The sequence below is a fragment of the Diadema setosum genome, chromosome 14 (genome assembly GCF_964275005.1).
Source record: "Diadema setosum chromosome 14, eeDiaSeto1, whole genome shotgun sequence".
Lineage (NCBI taxonomy): Eukaryota > Metazoa > Echinodermata > Echinoidea > Diadematoida > Diadematidae > Diadema > Diadema setosum.
Genome location: NC_092698.1, coordinates 22,469,416 through 22,483,577, shown reverse-complemented (window position 1 = coordinate 22,483,577; position 14,162 = coordinate 22,469,416). Strand labels below are relative to the sequence as shown.

Below are 14,162 nucleotides of genomic sequence, written 5' to 3'. Positions count from 1 at the left end.
CGCATTCTGTTGTTGAAGTCTTCAGTCTACGTCGGTGAGAAAGATTTTGAGGGAGCACCAACTTTAGTTCAAGGCACCGTTGTCAGAAAATTTAGTATCGGCGCAGATTGGAACGGTCTAGTTTAGTTTATTATTTAACTTATCAGTTCGTAAGCATTTTGTAGGAAGAAGACAGTCCGTGTCGAGGTTTGAATACGCTGGCATCTTGGCCATGGTGCGGCTTTGTTTGACTGTCGGGGCGTTGGTGGCATGGTGTGGTTCCTCACCAGTTGACGCCTGCTTGGACATGGTCAATGCCTCTTCGTCCAACTTGACAACCGCCTGGACGGAATCATCGTTATCATTCCGGACGACTCTGATTACCATCATCTGCTTTGGGCTCTTCGCCATCATGCTATCCTATCTCTTTAACGTGATCAGAAGGGTCATCTACCACGACAAGGTATTCCTATTAACTTTTTGGTGATGAATTTATACCGCACAGGATAAGACAAGAATCACACTTATGCCATACCTCTTAACAATCAGAGTATTGAAAAAATGGGGAAAAAAGAAACCATTGTTGCTAGCTTCAAATTTAGAACTACAGACTGCATCGACAAATCGGCTTAATCGCCTATAACTGCAGAATGAAGAAAGTAATTCGTCATGAAATGTATGTATTTTAACGCATACAAGTTCTCACAGTGTAGTTTGTTTTTCATTTAGAATGTAAATGTTAATTTCAGTTTATTCTATATGCCGCCAATTGCTGCCACCAAAAGTTCAAAAGGTAAATGAAATAATGAATCTGGAAGTGCCATTTTCTCACTTTCTTTTGTACCCATTTTTTTTTTGTAAGCCTTCACTTTTATATGCCCGTATGATAGAGACATAAGCTGAACCAATGGAAGGCTTACAAGCGTTCTCTGCACCCCCTCTCTATATACAATATACACGTATATCAAATATATATTCGTTTTTTTGCAGGATTTTTATTGTACACATTCACACAAAGAAAAATAGAAATATGCACCAATATTTCATCTCAAATTTGAAATGATATTTCCGTCTTCTCTTTGCAAACTTTCTACAGATTAATCCAAGGCATGCAGTTTGTAAATGTCATACTAGCCCCAGTAAATTTTACACTTAAACGAGAAAAAACAAGTCAATTGCACGTTGGCAAAATATTTTTGGGTGACAATGATGCGGGAATGTCGAGACCGACTCCAAAACAGATTTGCAGCTTTCATTTCCCTCGTTACTTTGATTCTACAAGTGCATACTATAGTGACGGAGGGATTTCGGACATCAATACATGGATAATCCCTTTTTTGTTGGAATTCATAATGTGGGTGTATAATTGCTATCTGTGTGCGTACAACACTGTGTGCATGTACATCGCTTGTGTCAGTTTCGGAAAAGTCAAACTGTTAATATATTTATTAGTGTCATACGATTCTTGTTTATCACTTTCATCATCACCGTCTCAGAGAGAAAGAGAGCGTGTGGGTGTGTGTGTGTATGTGTGTGTGTGCGTGCACGCGTGCGTGGCCGTGTTTGCCTTTTTGCTTGTTTTGAAAATGTGTGCCTTTATGTCTATGCTTGTGCGTGTGTGTGTGTGTGTGTGTGTGTGCGTGTGTATGTATGTCTAGCACCATTCACACACTAGTTCCACATCTTCCGTAGATGTCTCTGTTATTGCTTACGCCCTGATATGGAATATACTGTCGTCGTGGTATCAAATCGTGTCAGTGGATATATGTGATCGTAAAAAGAATTCTTTATTCAATGACCAGTCTGAGACAGATTCAGGCATTAACAGCCGCTGTGTGTGGACATTTACCAAACACCCCGGCGTCAGTATGAGCCCATGAGAGGATAAACATGTGGCTTTGCTGAGCCCTTTATTTGATTAGCGTGGACGTACTTGGCGTAATTCTGCTCTTGACCCGAGTGTATGGATCGATTCTAAGGTTTGCCTTACCTCGCACGTACGATGCAATGACCACTGGAATGGGGTTCCTGAAATTATGAAAAATTGTCTATATTTGATACGAAAGTCTCTCTCTGTCTTTTAATTTCTTCATCAAGCCATGAGTGGTGACCTTATAGGATGCGTGAGAAAGCAGGAAGCAGAGAAAGAATCATATCCAAATTTAACAACCAACAATGAAAAAAAAAGATCACACTGACGGTTCGTGCCAGTAAACTCTTCACATGTTTATAATATATCTGGGCTAATCTCTTATAATTAGATTCACCATTCCGTGTCCATGACATCTGCAACCTCAAATTATATATAGCTGCCGTCATTTGCGGAGCCTCGTTTCCATTGACCACTAATGAATTGATTTCAAAGCCATAGTTAATATTCGACTCTGCCTAATTACAAATTATCAAACAGATAACTCTAAAAAAAAAAAATTTTTCTCGAAAATTTCTGTTTGCTTGTTGCTGTTTTGAATGTCCAAAGATGCTTTCAAGGCACCTAGCAAACAACAACGACGAGGTCAATACATCTGTTGGAAATTACAGCACATAATATGCAAAAAAAAAAAAAAAATGCCTCTTCATACTTTGTGCCTCCTTCACTAAGAAATATTTCCGACCTATAATGCACACTGATCGGCAAACGAGCTCGGTATCTGCAAAAGAGTGCAACTATAGTTCAGAGATATTCTTTATTCTTTTTTTCTTTTTTTTTTTGTTCCGTATTTCTCATCTCAATGGTTGCTGGAGTAAAAAAACAAATCAAACAAATCAAAAAACCAAACCAAAGGTAGTGAAAAAATAAACCTCGTTTCACTGCTGGCGAGTATTGGTGTAACTGTGACCCTCTGGTTTAGTTGGAAAGGTTCTAAAATCCTGGGCATGAGGTTACTAGTATGGGTTCGAATCTTGCCCGGTGTGTATTATCCTCTGACAAGATTACCTTGCCCAATGTCCACTATGAGGGATCGGTGCCCGTGGGCCAGGAATTAATGCAGAGCTACTTCTGACAGCACAATAAATATGAAAGTCTTGATATTCATTTGGCAGCCCCCACTTTTGGGAAAAAAAGTATTCTTTGCTGCACGGTTTAACGGCGTTTAAAACGATCCAGATAGTTCGTGCAGCAACTTTATATACGAATTTTATAGCTCAAAATTGAGCAAGAGGAGCCTGTAGTTATTTACTAGGTATGATGGGAACTGGGTAGAGACGTCGTAGATCAATGACAGATGTATACGTGACAAAATAAAACGTAATGTACGTAGTAATGTACCATTTAATGAATATGATAAACTTGATGGATATTTCTTTTCCTGCAGCCTAGTAACGGAACATGTTTATTCCACCTGCTCCGTCTCATGACATCAAATTTCTTACGCAGGAATTCATTTGGCATTCATCAGTTGTTGACAGAGGTAGAGCCAGAGAGCAGCAAGCTTCGTGGTTGTGCCGAAGAACGCATGCATATGGAATTGGAATAAATCACAAAAGCGGTATAGTAATGGAATTGCATTGCTGTACATATCTAAAATATGTGAGCCTCATGTCATCAAGATTGTTCAGTGTCATTTGTTTTGAGTTTTTCAGAGTATAGGTTTATCTGCTCCAAGGACCACAATGAATTCCACAAAACCATACATGGACTTGATGGAGCCATCGATTTATGTACCACATGTTGTGAAATTATGAAAATCGTCTGGACTTCCCGTAAGAATGAAAAATAGACGTAAGCAAAATCAAATTGGAAGGTGTAACCATGGGAAAGTGAGGCAAAGTGGCAGATGAGAAAGTTCAGGAGTACAAATTGGATTTCGGAGAGGAGGTTTGATGTGATTGATCAAAAGATAGCCACTAAATGCTTGAGTTGAGACACACTCAATCTCGTAAATCACGGGAAAGGACACGTCATAGCACATTTCAAGGACGGTAATAGTATTGCTATTTTTAGTATATCCTTGCAGTGAAGACTTATTCATTCATACCAAAATTCTCTCACCAAAGCGACTTGATCATAGCTATGTTATTCCCCAGTTTGCAACCTAATAATTTGAGTAATTTCAAGAGAGAGAGTGGAGGGGGAGATAATGTTTTGCGGGAAAACGGCTTTTCTTACGCTGGCGAAGTACTGACAAGATTTCCTTTGATGCGTGTTGAGCAGCAGTGAGAAGCTCTCAATGACGAGAGAATACGTAATATTCTTGTTCAATCGGCGTCGATTAAAAAAAAAAAAGAATACAGGAAGCAAGGGTGAGGACTGCCATGCGAAGAAATATTTCCCCTCTGAAAGCATTACCAATAACGGAAGGGGGAGAAAGAAATAAAATCGAGAGCCATTTGTCATCGTCTAGTATTTCACGTAGGCTGTCCAACTATACGATCAACGATACTTCACTATAATGTTTCGAGTTTCAAGGCGTATAGGTATATGGTATACACATTGCAATAAATTCTAACATTTCTCTATTATTCTATCATACTTCTGATTATCAAGCTGCGATACTATCGTTTTCAAACGATATTACATTCATTTCCGTATAATGAGAAATGCTAGCCAGAGAAGCATCCTCTTTGTACCCTCTGAGCCATTATACGTCCCCCTGTCTTTAGGTGCAAGTCATGCTTTTGCGCTTTAGCAAACTGAATCAGAACAGAATGAATGACGAAAAAGAGACAATAAAACGACGTTTGTAAGACCGACTGTTTGCTCAAGCTATTTATACTGTTGTATCTAGCATTCCTCATGCAGGACAAAATTAATAGTGCGGGTCAAAAAAAAATGGTTTGTAGAACGAAACACACACACATGAACACACACAAGCACAATAAACAAACAAACACACTCACAAACCAACTTACTTAATGCCCCTGCCATTGTACCCAAGAGGGTGTTTTTGATGTGCTTTTCTTCGTTGACTGGTAGCTGATATATAGATGAGACAATTTAGACATTCAGGCGCAATTTCTTCACGCTGTTCCAGACTTTGTAACCCATAAAGCAGGGCAATGTGTCCGGTCTCGTCTTATGAGTAACTGGTTGATATCTGTCGATGGCAATGCATCTTCAACCGAAGTAATCTAACCCCCCCCCCCCCCTTAAAAGCTGGATTGTGTATTTTGTACTTTGTCTTGCTCGTAGTCATTTGTGGGATTTTTTTATTTTTTTTTTTGCTGTAAATTATTTCTTTCACATTCACATTAATCCCTTCTAACTTCATCAGACAGAGGAAATGAATGCAAGAAGGCAAACTCTTCAGTGATGAAAGCAGTTTTCCCCTTTTACTTTACAACAAATTCCATAAAACACCATTGAACGGTAACACCATTTTTTTTTCTTCATTTAGAAGACCTCTCTAATTTTAAAACACCTAGAACAAAACTACTGCGCTGTGAAGATGGTAGACATATTCTTTTGAATGTAAATCGACATTTGACAACAAGGAAAAATCGAATCGAATTTTGTTGTTCCGGCCTCAGTACGAGACTTTTGTTCTTTTCATGTTCGAACGTCAGAACCTTTGTCAAAATATTTGACACAGCTGTCGATATCATTATTGACTTTACGGCTAAAATTGACTGCAGCATTGAAGGATCTGTGTAATCAAATTACCGCCCACTGCATTTTGCTTTTGATAGTCAACTGTACCTTATATCTTTGCATTAGAAGAGAAGGGGGTGGGGTGAGATGGCAAAAAGGGACAAACTAGCAAAAGTAATACTTGCTATTTCCATCTCTTGTTCCTGCCTCTTGGGTGATAATTCCCGCCTGCAGAGCATTTTTCCCGACAAATCTCATGCCTGATAATCCCTTTGAGAGATTTAATATTCATCCTCTTTATATAGATTATGTTCATCCTCTTTACATTTCATTGGCTTAACAATTTCAAAATCATGATTCTTCGGGTCATAACGTCATGCGTAATGAAGTCAAATGGATGAAATTCCCGATATGGGGAGATAATCTCTTGTATCATTTACCTATAATTGTTCTGGATCAAGCTTATTAGAAGGAGGTGAACATTTATTCTTCAACGTTCGACTGCTCTTTGAGCATCCAATACGGTAGCTTCCCCATGCATTCAGTCAGAAATATTATAACGCGTGCATCACATGCATTATGTACGATATGATATCAAATCATAATATATACAGTATATATATATATATATATATATATATATATATATATATATACATGCATGCATAATTTTTGATATTATATAATGTGTATATGTAATGTATATCTACTGCTCTGTTGATATCAAACGAAACAATAAAAGAAAGCTATAATTGAGTGAGGTTGTGTATTATTATGCTACACAATTTTTTTTTTCTTTTATTGATATAAAACATAATAATTATTATAAATATGTACAGTACAATCTATCATAAAAGATGTGATCACACACCGGCTTAAAAAAGGACTTTTAAAAAATGCTGATTTAAAATACTTTGCCATTCTCATCGGCCAAGTATCTACTCTCTGGCTCTTTCACGTTGGTAAAGGTCATGTGAATCATAACTTTTAAACAAATGAGGAAAGTGTGATCAAGGTCAAGAGCCATCAAATCTATATTCAAAACGTTTCACATTAAAACGAAGTCAAATTAATTGTGGTCATCTCAAAATCAAAGAAAGATTATACATGTGTATAGATAATTATCATAACAAAGATCTCTAAAGATATAACAATATAAAGGGTACAAAAGGTAAGAAGATATTGTTATTGTGCAGTGCTGTCAAATTAGGGTGTTTTTTGGGTGCTGTTCGTTATTCCTAAGGTTCGATATTCCGAAGGTTCGTTATTCCGAAGGTTCGTTAATCCGAAACACGCAAATTCCCTATACCTAGAGGTTCGTTAATCCGAAAATGAAAAAGGGTTCGTTAATCCGAACATTATTGTGGCGTTATTCCGAAGGTTCGTTATTCCGAAGATTTGTTCATCCGAAAATGAAATTCGGAAAAACGAACCTTCGGAATAAGCAATCTTCGGACTGAAGAGCCTTCGGAATAACGAACCTTCGGAATAACGAGCTGTAACCGTGTGTTTGTTTTTTTTTTTGGGGGGGGGGTGCACGTAGGTGCGTATGTACAGGTACACAACGGTGAGAGAACTACTTGGGTGATTTCCTAAGATGGTCGCCATTTTTTCATGTTCAGCTCTTGTATAAGAGGTTTTTTGTGAAAATTGCCTGCCCGTTGGCGTTATGACATTGCAGATATTACTACATAGATGGGTCAATATTTGAACAGGTTTAACAAACAGCCAGATTTGTGCAGCCGGACCCGAAAGTGCTGCCATATATAAAAGCCTTGTCTATCTCATTGATTTCATAGAATTCCCCCCTTATGGAGTGAGATTCTGATAATATTGGGCCTATAACGAACAGGTGAATTCATACTTGGCCCATTGTTTACCGTACATGATTTAAGTTGATAACTTCTGTGCCACGAATTTCAATACAACTAGCTCAGGTCTCAGACTAATAAAGACAGGGAAGTATGAGTTTATCATATACAAGAGAAATGCACCAGAAAGTCGTGATAATATAGTGACAGGCTATACCCTTGATCTCCATACCAATTATCGCTACAGTGTTGAACCGTGATTTTTCTGCAGCCAGTGCATGAACATGTTTTCCTTCTCCCCCCTCCATCTTTATTCAAATCGTTTTTATCGATTACCGTCACAAACGCACGCATACCATAGTATGCCCTATATCCATTTTTTGCTGTTGTTGCTCGATTGACTTTAGAATATAAAAGTCCGATCTTGCACGGATGTTCTACTACTTTTGTCAGTGAACAAAAAATCCTCATTCATAATCCCAGGAATATTCTTCTCCTGCAGTGACGTTTCTCCAATTCGCGTCCATTTTAAGCAATATGTATAAAATAATAATGATGAAGATGATGATGATGATAACTACAACAACAAAAACAATAATAATAATAGTAATAATAATAATAATAATAATAATAATAATAATAATAATAATAATGATAATAATAATAATGATAATAATAATGATACATGTAAAGGTCAGGTACGACTTTTTCGTAAAATAATGTGCAGATACAATCAGTGGAAAATAGGAAACTGAAATAGATACACTGTACCTTTAGATTAACCTCATAAAATTCTAAGGGATCATCTTGGGGGAGACACATGGTATATTATCATGTAACGACTTATTTGAGAAACCCCAGAGTTGTAATTTTTGGTATCGCCAATGCACAGAAAACTTCTGAGCACTCTAAAAAGCTCTGTCACAGATAAACTGTGGGATTCCTTCGGGATGCCATTGTCGCTTCCGGTTGTCTTGCGCGTGTCTTAGTTCCCATGCAATTCAATGTAATTTTCGTCCGCTTTTCTGTTTTTGCTTTTTTTTCTTCGCTTAGAATTCAACTAACAAAGAGCTGAAATTTCAAAACTTTACTGATTTGAGGTCACGAGAGTTATGGTTCATTACTGCAAGGCTTCAATGTGCTGGCCACAATAAATGATGGAAAGCTAAGAAATCTTCAACAAAAAATACCCCTGGATAAAGACTGAACGTAGCCTAAGTGCACAATGCAGCCAATACCGGGGCAAGTTTGTCCCTTGAGCTATCCCATAATGCATCTTAAACGCTGCTCTGCGCACGGCACCTAGGTATCGGCGATACCGAGAATAATTTGATGTCGACGCTAGCATCCATACAATTTTATACATTTAAAAAACCAATAAAAAAAAAAACCTGGAATGTAGGTGAAACGCTTTATGGGCAAATTCCTAAAAACGCCAGTAATCATGGTTCACTCCGATTAAAACTTATGTTTATGCGTATGTATTTTGAGCTTTACATAATTTTCCATAACTTTGTTTACGACCAAAACAAAAAGTGATACCACAGGCTTGCGGGGATCAGAAACTGCGAGTTTTGATGATTTCACCTAAGCTGCAGATGGAAAATGGCTATCATTATTACCACCACAACCATTAATGCCTGGATACTCCCTCTGTGAGATTAGCTTGTAGGCTCATGTATGAGTGCCAGGGAAAAGTTTCCAAAGTAATGATTTAAAAGCATATCAAAGGTTAAAAAAAAGAATAAAAATGTTCGGAAATATAAGTCGCTGGAAACGCGAGTATTGTCGTCTTTATGTGACCGTGCATTACAAAACCAACAAAAAGTCACATCCCTTGATTTTACGTTTGGACTAAAAAAACGTGAAATGGGTCAACCAAGTCAATATCAATTTTTTCATATTTTCTGAAAAAGCTACCCTTCTACAATATTATTCTTTAGTTTGGGATCATAACATGAAAGAGAAAGTGTGGGGTGGGGGAAAGTAAAATGATCAGTTGTGTCTTAGAGGTCCCTTTCCATTTCTTGAAATCCTTTACACACTCTTCACTTTCAAGTCTAATAACTTTTGAAAGGATAATGCTACTGCTTTGAAAGTTGGCATTTATCATGCCAACTAGAACAAAATGTGTTAATAGAACATGCTCCATTTCAGCTTAATCTGGTGATCCCTTCATTGTTGTTGCTCCGGTGGTTTACATCCTTTGTTTTTTCGCTTTCATCACACAGCTATAGCACGGCTTTATAAAGATTAAGCACTTATTTGAATAGATCCTGTACTCCAGAGCCTCTGTTCACACTTTCCAGAGTGTGTGCTTTCTTTCCAATATTTGGATAAGATAGGAGAGTCCACTTGAATCGAGTTATACATCATTTTAAAGTTTGCGATCTGCTCTTTCAGAATCTGCTCTTAAATAAAAATCCGTGTCTCGGGATTTTTTGTTGGTTTTGTGATGCAGGGTCACATGTTATCATGTGCTTTCAATGGGTAGGAGGCGCCCCTCCTTTAAAGTTTTTAATAGACTCAAGTCTTTACCCATTAGGAATACATTTTGGTCCACCGCAAGGCAGCTTTAATCCATCCAGATGTCCAAATTTTACTTTGTGCAACAGATTCTATGAATTTTTGTGTCATTATCATGATTTAAACATTTCAGTTCAATCATTATTTTTATCTTTTTAACATAATATACAATGTAATGGGTCTAGGGCAATTACTACAGTACCCCGTGGGCAATTACCCCGGACCCTTCCCCTGGCCCTAATCCTGATACTAATCCTGAACCTAATCCTAACCCTAACCCAAACTCCTAACCCTAAACCTAACCCTAACCCTAATCTTTACTCTAACCTTAGCTAGTGTTTAGCCGGGGGGGGGGGGGGGGGTAATTGTCCTCTGGGGATAATTGCCCGGATACGCAATGTAATGATTAAAATTGGAGATGAATTTGAGTAATACAGCGTGTCCCACAAAAAATGCTAATGGCACTCTAGATGAGTATGATTTTAAAATGACAGCACGATATTGTTTATATCTTTGCAACCGTAAACTACAATTCATTTTCTACAAATGGATGAAATTTTATGAGATATGGTCTAATAATCACAAAGATATGAGCATTTTTTCGTTACACATCAGGAAACCGCTCCATCCGAGTTTAGTATCAAGTAGTATGTGTATAGTCGATAGTCAGGTTCAGCTAACAAAATTTGTTATCTATTCAAGTGGGACAACTATTCACGTTCAGCCAAATCTGCAAGGATTTTGTTTTTGTTTTTGTTTTTTTTTTTTTTGTTCAGGACTTGGGGATGACCTATTCATTCACCCCTCCCTGATGCGTTCAGCGAAGCATGGCGAAATCTGATCAAAATCTGAACAGGTACAAGATGAATTCAAGGCAGAATTCAAGCAAAGAGCACCATGCAAGGCGACAATATTCAGAAATGTGCTCAAATACAGGGAAACGGGTACAAGCAAAAACCTTAACAAGGGCAGACCGGGAGAAGAGTACGGATCAGTTCGAACACAAGAACACATTGACATGCACCACGTGAGGCAAAGCCTCATTCAAGAACCCCGAAAAAGTTGCAGGAGAAACAACGTTCCACACGTAATTGGACTACGTACTTTATTCAACGTAATAACGAAACTTGGATTGAGAGGTTTTCTGATGAGTGCTGAATGAAGGCTCATATCTCTGTGTTCAATGAATCGTATCGCATAAAGTTTAAGCCAGCAGTATAAAATGAATGCTAGAATTATAAAATTATATGCAGTATGATTTGGTAATTTTCAAATCATACTCATTTAGAGTACCATTAGCATTTTTTTTTTTGTGGGACACGCTGTACACTGGATGCAACAATGACAGTATGTTCACGTCCATGATGAATAAAAAACTAGAAATGTCGCTATGGCGACTGATGCCTCCGCCATAATGCATGATTCTCCCAATAGGCGTATAGTACAATGTCTTCACAATATGTGATCCATGATATTTTCACATAACTGGCAAAATATTGAAATGACAGGTTTGTCAGAAATGTCTTGAACTGGATTTGCCATAATTTTCTAAGAGTGCAGGTAGACATATTTGGGGAATTTTGGGGAAGTTTATGCATTGAGTAATTTCAAAGGTATGAAGAAAGAGTGTGATAACGGTACAAAATATATATATATATTTTTTTTTTGGGGGGGGGGCATTGAAACCTGGCCTTTGACCCTTAACCTTTGACCTTTGACCTTCAGGCTGGAAATTTCCTGGAGAATCTCCATTAGGTAATGCATGTACTAAGTTTTGAAACTAATAATGCAAGCATTGCAGATATAATAGTATATGAGGGAAATAGTAAAATTTTGAGGAGTTGACCTTGACCTTTGACCCCCGACTATTGACCCATGAACCCTAAATTCCCTAGAGAATCCCTGCCAGACAGTACATGCGTATGTACCAAGTTCCATGAAAATACATTGAACCATTTGCGAGAAAAGTGATATTGCAACATTTTCACCTAATCTTTGACCTTTTGACCTTTGACCTAACGACATGAAACTCTCTCTGGAGGATCTTTTGCAGTAGTACATGTCCACACCAAGTTTCAAGAAAATACCTTTGGGCATTGCATAGATATGGGGGAAATTGCAACATTTGTAGAATTTGACCTCGACCTTTTGACCTTTGACCTCTTGCCAATGTCACTAAAATCTACTCAACTAATTGTCCCATCATACATCATCCTTGGACCAAGTTTGGTGAAAGCTGCTTCATCCAGTTTTGGGTTATCACGTAAACAGATAAATTTTAGGATGTGACCTTGATCTTTGACCTTTGTCCCATCATACATCATCCTCCAACAAAGTTTGGTGAAATTTGCTCCATCCAGTCTTGAGTTATCGCGTAAACGGATACAATTTCATGATTTGACCTTGACCTTTGACCTTTGACCTTTAGCCGATTTCACCCAAAATCTAATCAACTAATTGCCCCATCATACTTCATACTTGGACCAAGTTTGGTAAAATTCCTGTATATATTACTCAAGTTATCGCGTAAACGAAAGCGGACGGACGTACGGACGTACGGACGGACGGACGGACAACCCGAAAACATAATGCCTCCGGCACCACTTCGTGGCGGAGGCATAAAAAGACATACAGACACACACTTAGTACATAATATTTTTTGTGAAAAAATGGAGGTAGGCCTACATACTCAAAAGACTTACTTGTACTATGCAAGGAACCTCGGAGAGGTGTATGGGGAAGGGGGTGAAAAGCTTACAACTATAATACAGAGAGTGCAGAAAAAAAAATAGGAAGAGGGGAAAAAATTTAAAAAGAAAGTTAAGTGAACAAAGTAAAAAGATAAGAATAAACAGAACAAAAAGAAAGGAGGAAAAAGGATTCAATGCATTTCAAAGTGTTATTATTTGCGAGTCTCGATATGACGATATCACCTTCGTTTTTGCTGAAGATTTGTGACTGGTGCCTTGGAACCCATCTGTCGTGAGTCAAATATATGCAAATCCTCCGTTCATTCGTTCAAGGCGGTTTCAAAGTCTTCTGGTCCATACCTTATCCCTCGCGTTGGGTTGCTCCAGGGTATGCTACGTGTTAGCTAATATGAAAAGGTAACTAACTCTCTACAAGTGTTGAACAAAAATTCCTTGGCATGAGTGTTTATCTGAAGTGCCAAATGGTAGACTGAAAAAAAAAGAAAGTGGTCGCGAGTCAGTTCGTGCATGGTGATCACGGTGCACTCTAAAAGTTTAGTGTTGCGGACATTCTTTTCTTTTCTTTTCATTTTTATATTCTTCAACGTCTGTATTTCCCTATAAAACATTCCTTTCACAATTGTAAATTTCAAGTAAGAAATCATCTCACATAAGCATTGTGGAATCTACACTCTCTTAAACAAGAAATACTTCTATGTGGAATCCTCATATTTCACATGTTCAACAACTTCAGTTGTCTTAATTGCCGTATTCTACCATTCACCCGTGCAGTTTGTGTGTGTGTGTGTTTATGGTTTATTTGTTGAAACGTGGAATATGGCAAAATAAAAACAATCATACAAACAAACAAACAAACAAAGGACTTGTCTCCTTTCATGAAGTGACATACACTCCATTACTGGGTCTGATAATCTTTTCAGGTTGTTTGTTTGTGTGCATATGCCTTGCTTGATTCCAAGGACAAGCGGGCAGTCCCGATCTACCGGGCCTTTCTTACGTGCCGAATAAAATGTCCTTGGTGTCATCACATGCTTTTATTTTCTTTTTTAAGTATTATCATACAATGTCATTATTTCAGAAGGTGTCGTAAAACTCTCTTTTATTTGAGCCTATTTGAGCCTTGTCATATACTTTTTTTTATTCTACATATAACTTTATATTACTCAGCATCTTACCCTTTATTGCTCAATATTATTACTTTATATCACTTGGCCAATGCATTGGGCAAAGTGTTTTGCTCTACATATTTTATTCCTCTTCATATTTCCTTTTTTTATACGGATTAACATTAATTACTCAACGTATAAATAACTCTAGAGGTCACTCTATATCACCCTTTAATATTCAACATTTTACTCTTTCTTACTCTATAGATTACTCTATATTACTCTACAACTTGGCCTCTATTACTCTAACGGAGGTGGTGTGGAGAGAGCCTATCTGTTTTTAGAGAATTTTTTTCTTTCCGTCCTCTTCAGTACTGTTCTTTAGGAGATTACTGTGTGTTACTCTACAGAAATTATTATTTTGCATGACTCTACAAATTATTATATATTACTCTACAGGTTGTCCTGTATTACTCCTCAGAGGTGAAAAAAAAAA

General features: G+C 37.6%; 1 protein-coding gene across 1 annotated transcript in view; it reads left to right on the top strand.

The window, feature by feature from the left end:
* Window positions 1-211: 211 nt before the first annotated feature.
* Window positions 212-14,162, top strand: part of LOC140238211 (uncharacterized) — a 74,306-nt gene continuing 60,355 nt past the window's right edge. Inside the window, exon 1 of the mRNA XM_072318148.1 lies at window positions 212-442. Within this exon, the coding sequence (XP_072174249.1) occupies window positions 212-442 (231 nt within the window). The remainder of the gene's footprint in view (window positions 443-14,162) is intronic.